Source organism: Cannabis sativa, chromosome 5 (genome assembly GCF_029168945.1).
Source record: "Cannabis sativa cultivar Pink pepper isolate KNU-18-1 chromosome 5, ASM2916894v1, whole genome shotgun sequence".
Lineage (NCBI taxonomy): Eukaryota > Viridiplantae > Streptophyta > Magnoliopsida > Rosales > Cannabaceae > Cannabis > Cannabis sativa.
In genome coordinates this window covers 59,251,780-59,262,550 of record NC_083605.1, presented here as the reverse complement: position 1 = coordinate 59,262,550, position 10,771 = coordinate 59,251,780, and the positions used below count along the sequence as shown (strand labels likewise).

Sequence of the window (10,771 nt, the reverse complement as noted above, 5' to 3'; positions counted from 1 at the left end):
CGGCAGTTAGGGTTATGGTCAGGGGTATGGGCGTCTGATCATAACTCGGGATTTATGTATGATATTTGATTATGCTTTTCTTACTGAGTCTGTCGACTCACAGTGCTATGTTTATGTGTAGGTAAGGGCAAGGCTAAAGCTGAAGGACCGTGAGAGCGAGCCGGTGAAGATTGTACATGTTGGGGCGGTTAGGCCTGAGCATACGATCCTCATGACAGCAAGGCTATTTTTGTAATTAGTCGCTAAGCGACAAGTATTTTTTATAGTCAGTGAACTTTTGTAAATGTTTTGTAATCAGGATCCCGAGTATTTTTGTATAAATATTTTATAAGTTTAATTAAAAAGCAAAAATTTTAATTAATCACGATTTCCATAAACCTCGTTGATTAGCAACGAGCTGCACAGTATGTTTAAAAATCATGTAATACGCCTATGCTAGTTAGGGTGTTACACGTGTTCCCAAAATGTACGCATCACCCTGACCCAAAAGTAGGCTTAACTAACAAATCAAAGAACACGAATAGCCTCTCGAGATCGAGCCTAATCATAACAGGATTAAGATCATTTGATCTAGGATCAACTAGGGGATATTGACTTGAATAGATATTACGGTAAGTTTAATAAATCTAAGTCAAAGTTCAATATCGGTCCCTTCCGATGCATACTCCATGCATCCAACCTGAGCTTTACTTTAACCAATGCTCTGGAAAGAACATAGCATTTCTTCAAATGCAAGTAAACTCTGTTGTAGATTATCATATCAGTAAAACCCTGTGTCTGATAAATCTAGGAAACTTTATTCACATAGTCATGTTTACTTTCCAATGTCTTGGCCGACAAAGACAATAAACAGGATCAAGTATGTGAAAAGGGTTTCAGATGAATTCATACATTATGTACATATAATCATGAAATAAATCATGTGAACCATGCAACATTAAATGTTATTTCTGATCTATATTAATAAGTAAATCTGATTATATTGAAATGAGTTTTATTTAGGGCATAAAACCCAACACCATGAAGTCAGACCAACCAAATTCACAACTTCAATTTTTGCTCATTTAGAACCCGGAAGTTTCAAATCTTCTGTTTCTACAAAACAGCAACATCTTCGAGAATGTGTGACCAGCTTCATCAAAACATATAAAAGGACTAAGGAGTGTCAAACCATCACTTGGGCATCTCAAAGGACTTCCCTTGAACGTTTCTACACTTTTACATTGTCTAGGTTGACATCAGATGTCAACTTGGGCGCTGGATGTCAACATGGGCGCTAAAACTTGTACTGACTTAATAAAACGACCACAACCCACTCAATTTTCATTCGATTGACGCGATTCAACTTTCATTTTGAAGCTATTTAAGCTCTCTATCAAGTCATGTCTCACAAACCAATCAAAATTTTAAAGCTATTGTCGTCAAAATTCACTCTCATGGGAGTTACAAAAATAAGCTCCGAGTAACTCGTAGCGAGACTTGCCAAACATAAAAAATCAGACAACACCACTAGAATCTAATTTTCACCATTAGATCATCATCAACGGTGGAAAACACTATTTGTATTTTATCTCCTATTTTTGTGGGCCTCCTTTATCTATAAAAGGAGAGCTCCCTTAGTTCATTTTTCATGTTCAAAAAAACAAGGTCAGAGCTTCTCTCTGTAGACTTTCTCTCTCTAGAGTTGGGAGTTTCTGGTGTTCTCTTTACTTGTTGTTTTTGTTTTTTATTATTTATTTTATCTAATCGCTTTATCTTAACTCACTGTCGTTGGCTAGAAGTGAGGTCAATAACCATATTACCATTATTTAAACAATAAAAAATAATAAATAATAATTTTTGTATATTTTTAATAAAATAATAAATGATAATGAGTAATAATAAATTTTTTATTTATTTTATATATTATGTATTAAAATATAATTATAAATAGTGAATTAAATAAATTTATTTTTGTGCTAAATTTAGCAAACATTTTACATCTTGTATAGAGATGGTCTAATACATGGTATGAATTTTATAACAAATTTAGTTCAAAAAAGGACTCACTATTATATTTAACTTAAATTTTGTAATTGCATTTCAATATATAAGGTACAAAACATTTCAAAAAGGAAAAAAAAAATGTATAAGGTACAAACAAATTAATCTAATTTAAATCAATTATATACGTTTACTTTTATAATATGAGCTTAAAATATATATACACCACAATTATAACTTTTATGCTCTAAAGATTTGTATTTTAATGTTAGTCTCTTTCTTTTTCTCCTAAATTCGATTACTTTTATACTCTTTTTTGAAAGGTTTGAGATGGAAAATGGTTCTAAATTTAGTAACTAAGTTAGTAAATGTCCACTTTTTAAAAAAATTAAGAAAATGACCAACTCTAATAAATTAGCTAATAAAAATTATAAAAATAGATTTATCACAGATTTTTTTTTTTTAAAAAAATATATATAATAACAAAATTAAGTTACATAATTTTTTTAGTATTGCATATTATTATATTGTAACAAAAATAAATAAATATATTAGATCATTTAAATATATACAGCAGTATTAGATATATCGTAGTACAGAAAATTAATATACCGTAGTAATAAAATTATATACCACAAAGAAATTATAACAATACTAAATTAATACTCAAAAAATATATACATCATGCTAACAAAATTATATATATCAACATTAAAATATGAATACATACCAAAAATTTATATACAATAAAATAGAAACTAAATATCATATTGAATATAAATAATATATTATAGACAACAAAAATCATATACCATACAATAAAACGTATATACCTACAATAAAAAATAAAACAAAATAATATAATATTATTAAAAAAAATTATATATATCATATTAACAAAATTATATATCACCTTTATGTATACTAAAATAAAAACTAAACATGGATTATCTAAAATAAAATGATATACTATACAATAAAACTTATATACCATATAACATAAAATATATACCTTACAATAAAAATATATATAATAATAACAACAAATTAAAATAAAAATATATAGGATGCTAATAAAATTATATATCATGTCAACAAAAGTACAATAGAAAATAAAACTTAAATATTATTTAAAAAAATTATATACCGTATAACAAAAAATACATATACCATATACCAAAACATATATACAAAAAATAATAATAATAATAAAAATATAGATTACTAATACATATATATATGTATGTATACTATACTAACCAAATTATATACCACAATTAAAATATATATACCATGACCATTGTATATAATAAAATAAAAACTAATTAAATATTATTTAAAATAAATAATCATACAATCAAAAAATATAAAAATAATAATTAAATATATGTAGCATGACAATAAAATTATATACATACATTAAAATATTTTTATTATGCTAATAAAATTATATACCACTATTATATATATCATAATAAAAAATAAATATCATCTAAGAATAAGAATATACGAAATGCAATGAAAATAGAAATATACCGTACAACAAAATCTATATACCAACAACCCAAAACAACTCATAAAAAATTAAAAAAATTGACATAACTTTAAAATAAAAAAGATTTTAACAAAACTAATATAGATATACCATAATGTTTAAATAATTTGCTTCTAATTCTAAAAAAATAAAAAACAAAAAATAAAAATTGAAATAAGAACATTTACTAACATAGTCTTATGATTTAGGACCATTTGCTATATTTTTTTGAAAAGAGAACATAAACTAAGATACTATAATTTGAGACCATTTACTATAATTTCCCTTTTTAAAATATCATATCACCAATTAAACAGCTAAGTAAATCTAACAAAACATAAAGAAATGAGCATTTTTGTACAGGTATATTATATTGGACTGTTTTTAACAAGCGCATATGAGAGAACATTATTTGGTCGTATGATAAATTCATGGGTAAAAAAAAAACTAATAATATTATTATTGTTGTTATTATTTTAAATAGGGGCGATAATGTAATTATATTTTAGAGGTACGATGTAAGTTTCTTAATTAATTAATTAATTAATTAGCAGATAATAAAGAGAAGAAAAGGCATCTTTTTCTTCTGACTCAGAATATATAACCTGAGAAAAGGAGTAATAACTCACCATCATCAATCCATCTCTCTCTTCCTCGCCCTTCAAGCCATGAGTCTCTTCGGTTTGGGCAGGCGAGTACCAATTGAGATCTTTCCGTTTTCCTTTTTCTACATTGTATTTTCTGTTTTTATTATTATTATTGCATGCGATCAATCAAAATTAGATCATTCAATGTCAGAATCGTAATTTTTGGTGTTTCTTTCTCTGTGATTTACAGATTTAATGTCTTCGTAACCTTTGCACTTATGTTGATCTGAATTACAAGTTTATTTGGCGATTTCGGTTATGGATTTGGATATAGTCAGTATTGGATACTAATTTTATTTTTTAGTGATCTGTTTGTATAATGGTGTTTGTTGGTTCAATTAAAGAGGGCATGCTTTTGATTCAATATGTTGAATAATAATTTGATATGGCTTTAATTTATTGCAAATAACCATAGAAGTCAAAAAGGGCAATTCGATATGCATATATGTAGTTATAATGTAACTAAAGATGTTTTGTGTGTAATTGTATGTTAGTGTTGCCAAAAATTGATTTAAAGTAATTGTTGATGTGCATTTCTGATGCGTGTTCTATGACTAAGTTAGAATTTTAGGTTGCAATAGATTGATACTTCAGGGTGATGCTCAACCCCTGACCTGGGAATGGGATTTCAAAGGTCACTTTATCCAGTCAGCTAACGGGTTTTCAGAGTTATAGGCTGCAGTTATAGCTGGGATATTGTTAAAATTTGGAAAGGATTTATCTCTATTTTTATTGTAAGGAATTGTAGTACTAAGCTGTGTTTTAGGGTTCTTAGTATCAAATCGGTTGGCACAAGTTTTAGAGGTCTTATTGCTGGAGAACTGTGATGATGAAGTTTTTATAATCACCGACCTGGTTGATATTGTTACAATGTGTGGAAGTACATTAATATGGGTGAAGGCGTAGAAAGTTGTGCTGGGGCTTGAGTTATATTTAGTATTCAAGCGAGAGAGAATCAAGTACTTTTTTGGAGAGTTTTTGTGTACTTTGACATCTTATACATACATTGATAAGGTTCCTATACTTGCCTACTTGATGGTTACTTTTGTTATTACAATTGCTCTTATCTACTCTTGGGTTGTCTGCCGGTCACCTAATTGCATTGCAGATGATTTTATATTGTTGTTTTCCATCAGTATTCAAATTGTTGCAGTTTTTTATTCTTAAGTTTCAATTGTCTGAGCAGAAACCAAAGGACATTTCGGCCTAAAAAGAGTGCTCCCTCTGGTAGTAAGGTTAGCTCCTTTACAACTTACAGTTTTCAATTATATCCTGCATAATGGAATTTAACGTAGATGTTTCTGTTTATGTTTAGGCTTTCAGTTTCTTTAGTATTGCAAAATCTGTTACACCATGACTGATTAAGACTGGCAGTTTTTGTTATTTATTTCCTTTTTTTGTTTCATTTCGTCTCTTATTTTCACTCTGGTTGATAGTTTGAAGTGTCTACCCTTATTTAGGAGTATATCCTACTCTAGCCTTTTGCTATATCATTATACTATTCTTATTTGATGCAGGGAGCTCAGCTTAGAAAGCACATCGATGCCACTTTGGGTAGTGGAAATCTTAGGGAAGCAGTAAAACTCCCAACTGGGGAAGACCTAAACGAGTGGCTTGCTGTCAACAGTATCTCTCTCCCCCCTTATTGCAATATTATTATCTGTTTAGATGCTTTCTCTTCTGTTTCATCTGCACTTTTTATTGTCTGTTAAATTTCTGAATAGCTTTTTCTTTGAATTCCAGCTGTAGATTTCTTCAATCAGGTGAATTTGCTATATGGCACCCTCACAGAGTTCTGTACTGCGGAGAATTGTCCTACAATGACTGCTGGCCCAAAGTACAGATACCTGAACTTTTTATTTGCCTTTTTTTCTTTTCTTTTCTTTCTTTTTTTTTCAGTGTTTTTCTTTTCCTAAAAGGAAAGTCATAGCATCAGTTATGCTGTTGACCTTTATGTACTATTATTCTGGCAAAGTGTTTTGATAGTTTTCTAAGTGTTTATCATATTGTTGAATTCCTCCACTGTGCACATTAAATTTCCCAGGTATGAGTATAGATGGGCAGATGGCGTACAAATCAAGAAGCCTATTGAGGTTTCGGCTCCAAAATATGTTGAATACTTAATGGACTGGATTGAATCTCAACTTGATGATGAATCAATATTTCCTCAAAAACTTGGTATACATTTCTGTTCGATCTTTTATTTTTGACGTAGAAAAATATTGTGGAGTTTTATTTGTTTATCTACCCATTTCTTGCCCTTGAATTTTGGTTTTTGTTTTAATATGAAATGCGACTGCTGTGATCAATTTAAATAGCATATCAATTACCTGTTTGAAATGTTTTTGTAGGTGCACCATTTCCCACTAACTTCAGGGAAGTTGTCAAGACAATATTTAAAAGACTATTCCGTGTATATGCCCACATTTATCACTCTCACTTTCAGAAGATTGTGAGTCTGAAGGAGGAGGCTCATCTAAATACTTGCTTTAAGCATTTCATACTTTTTACCTGTGTAAGCTCTCTCTCTCTCTCTCTCTAACATAAGTTATACTCCAACAATTTTTCATTAACATAAAAAATAAAGCAAAACCCATTTTTCTCTCCCCATCCATTTTAGCTTTTCTGCTAAATCATATTTACTCAGTCATGAAATTATAAAAGAAGGCCTCACCTAGTGATGAGCTTATTTCATTTTGACATTTTTTTTTTTGCTGAATGACAAATTAATTGGCTTAGCCTTTTAATAGTACAAAGGGGTGTAGTATTCTGCTTAAAAGTATGCAGAAAAGTAGATGGGCTTAACAAAATGGATCCAGTGGACATAAAAGCTAAAAGGAAATGGAACGGATATACCTAATGAAAAATGATGCTGAAGTTTTTGAAATGTGTTTATTAACCTATATACCGTATTAAGTTTCTTCTCTCCCAAAAATTAAAAAATAAAATAAAAGTATCAAGTTTCTTCTCTTTGTTTTATGCTAATTATTTCTCTATAATTTTGTCTGCAGGAATTTGGACTGATAGACAAGAAGGAGCTTGCACCACTCCAAGAACTTATTGAATCGATTGTTCCTTACTAAACAGGTTCTGCGTATCCCCGGATTTAACTTATCTCGGGGACACGTGATTAATGTTAAATAAATACTGATAATCAGTATGTAACTTGGCAGTGTTCTATGTAGCTTAACATTATAAGTTGATGTTCATATGCTCTGTGTGTCTTATCTATTTATTATCTTCTTTACTTAAAAAAGGAAAGAAAGAATTTAGATTTGAGCTAAACGTCTTTGTTGCTTGAGGTGTTGCAATGTAGAAATGGCCGAAGACTGCCTGCTTTACAGCCACCAAACTTGTACAAAGATAATTTCTTGTATTTGTTTGATGTAGATTAAGGAGTGTTGATCTGATCTACAACAATTGTTGTTATGCCAAGGTTAGGCCAATTATATGAATTTATGAAGTACATTCCAAAGTTCAATTGTGAAATTTTGCTTTCTTTCTATTAGCTACTGCATCATCATTATTATTGGGTAATTCCCACCCCAACTGTTCCCCCCCAAAAAAAAAACGGTTAAATAGGATTTTTTTTGTTTTGTTTTTGTTTTTATGCATTTTTTTTTTAAAAAATAATTTGTTGTAACTGGAAAATAAGGTCCTGCAAAGAATAATGTCTGAATTTTATTTGTTTTGCATTTGATTTAATTTTCTCTAGTTTTATCTTTTATGCTCTTTTAAAAGGATAGAAATAGGGGGAGAAGATTCACGAATTTTTCTAATTAAACAAAAATGTCATGGGAAAAGGTACTAGTGAAAAAAAAAAAAAACAACGGTTTTTTTTTATTTTTATTTTATTTATTTTTTTTTTTGTGTAGTTTTATAGAATTTACGTAGAAATCTCTATTGCAATTAACGGAGCGACTTAAATTGCAATCAAAATTCGTATAGCAACCCACATAGAAACTACTGGAGAAATCACCTTAGAAACTCAAATTATAAATTTGAAAAAAAAAAAAGTTAAAAAATAGTATATGGAGTAATTTCCTAATAAAATAAATACAGTTGTCATTAATATTGCAACATAAGGTCAAGGTTCTTTCGTTGAAGATTTGATCAAGGAATTAGCGAATATTACCAATCAGTTTCAACAGCAGATTCAAGCTTCACTGAAAAATTCAATTTGACAAGATTCCCCTATGCTCCCACAGTCCGCTCCTCGATCAAAAATGGCGAGACTATCCTAATTTTTGTTATGGAAACCAGTAACAAGTTGCACCAAGTAGACCACCTATTGCACTTAGACATCTACAAGCACCACCTATTGCAACATAAGGTCAAGGTTCTTCCGTTGAAGATTTGATCAAGGAATTAGCGAATATTACCAATCAGTTTCAATAGCAGATTCAAGTTTCACCAAAAAATTCAATTCGGCAAGATTCTCGTATGCTCCCACAGTCTTGCCGTCATTCGTTGCAAGTGTTTGAAAAAGGATCATACCTTTGTCTTGGTGAGCCTGGGAAATCTCCTATAGCATTAATACCTTTTGTTGGTCCTTCAGATAGAGTAGGGCAAGTATCAGTAGTAAAGGTGAGTGTGGTGCGAACGAACGAAGAAAATATAAATTTTTTAATCAACCCACAAAGTGTGGTTATGTGAAAATTATAACCACATGGCTATTTTTTTTTTTTTTTTTGCATTAACCGTAAACCACCACACATATGTGCGTTACAAAAAAAAAAGCGATTAACCCGACAAAAGATTAATAAATATATTTAAAAAAAGTTAATTTTTAAATAACAAAGTCCAAATAGAATCTTAATACTTTAACAAGCAAAACAAAATACAATCATACAATCATCCTCTTTGTAAGAATCTGAGATTAACGAACCTTTGCTTTGCTGATGATCTCATAATTTTCTGTAAAGGAAATTTGAAGTCTGTTGAGTTAGTCAATGAACCCTTTCAAGAATTTTGTCAAGCGACAGGTCTAGCAGTTAATAAAAAGAAATCCCATGTCTATTTTTTTTTTTTTTTTGGGGGGGGGGGGGGGGGGGGGTTAAGGAGGAAATCAAAAGCAAAGTCTTGGATATAACTCAAATGGAAGAAGGGTCCTTTCCTCTCAAGTATTTGGGTGTGCACCTCAGACCGACTAAATGGAAGGCCTCGGATTGTGGTGTTATTTTGGATAAGCTCAGTTTGAAGTTAAATGGGTGGGCAAGCAGGAACCTTTCCTTTGCTGGCCGTGCTCAGTTAATCCATTTGGTTCTGCCTTTTGGATGAGCCTTTTCATTTTACCCCAAAAAATCGTTGCAGCTGTTGATAAGAAGTGTCGTGATTTTCTTTGGGGTGTGAATGGTAATAGGAGCAAGCTTCACTTCCCTTCATGGGAAAAAGTTTGTCTTCCTAAACAATTTGGTGGTATTGGGTTTAGGGAAGTAAAAAAGTGGAACATGGCCATGATAGCTAAACACTTGTGGGCTCTCTCGAACAAACAAGACAACATTTGAGTGAAATGGATCAATTCCATTTACTTAAAGGAGCAGGATGTGTGGTCCTTTCCGATAAAACTAGACCTGAGTTGGTACTTTAAGAAACTTTTGAAGATTAGAAGCGCGACAAATAGTAGCATGTTGAACCAGGCTGCTAAAGGAAGCAAATTCAAAGTTAACAAGTTCTGTAATGAGTTGATTGGGGCTGCCAAGACACCTTATGCAGCTACGGTTTGGCATAAACTCATAGTTCCTGAGCATAGATTTATTTTTTGGCAAATCATTAATGAACAACTGCTTACCCGAGATCTTGAGCAGATTCCTCCCCATTCCTTCAGGTCTATGCGTGGTTTGTGAAGATGCTCCGGAGACTCATAGTCATTTATTTATGGAGTGCATCTTTACGAAAAAACTGATTGATCTTGTGGAAAGTTGGTCAGGTAATCTGAACTGGCCGAATAATCTCAGTGAGCTTCATCAACGAACTCTGCCTGCCAAAGCAGACTTAGCCTCAATGATCATGAATGCAGTCACTTCTGCCTCTCTTTATCTAATGTGGAAAAATAGGAATGACCGTCTTTCTAATGTTGTTTGTAATTTAGCTTATTCTTTTAGTAAGGAGATAAAATGTATTGTTAAGGCTAGAGTCTTTGGTTTTCACTGCACTAGTCAAAAGAAAAAAGATCGCTATGTATTAAGTGTAGTCAATAGTTGGAGCTGCTCTTGTTCTTTTCGTGGCAGTTGGTTTTTGCCTCCTGCCTTTGTATTGTATTTGGTTTGTTCTTTTGGATAAAAAGTTTCCTTTTGTTAAAAAAAAAAAGAGGAAAATACAAATTAAAACAAGTTATAAATTATAATTTATTTTTAATCAGATGAAGGAGTGTCTGATTAGTTTTGAATTCTAAATTTTTTTACATTTTATATATATATATATATATAAAATTAGATGTTAACAAATGACAGAACAAACAAACTAAAAAATTAAAATGGATCTTGGAGGAATAGGCTTTCGGGAAGGGAAAAAGTGGAACAAGGCTCTTTTGGCAAAGCATCTTTGGACTCTTGCTAAGAAAGAGGAATGCTTATGGGTCAAATGGATCAACTCAATTTATTTGAAA

General features: G+C 30.9%; 1 protein-coding gene across 1 annotated transcript; it reads left to right on the top strand.

Moving 5' to 3' along the window:
- Window positions 1–3,824: 3,824 nt before the first annotated feature.
- LOC133037964 (MOB kinase activator-like 1A) lies at window positions 3,825–7,639 on the top strand. The gene is made up of 7 exons (XM_061115803.1): window positions 3,825–4,208; window positions 5,351–5,399; window positions 5,682–5,790; window positions 5,908–6,001; window positions 6,209–6,342; window positions 6,516–6,679; window positions 7,176–7,639. The coding sequence occupies exons 1-7, from the start codon at window positions 4,186–4,188 to the stop codon at window positions 7,245–7,247; spliced, it is 645 nt and encodes a 214-aa protein (XP_060971786.1). The 5' UTR covers window positions 3,825–4,185; the 3' UTR covers window positions 7,248–7,639.
- The last annotated feature ends 3,132 nt before the right edge of the window (window positions 7,640–10,771 follow it).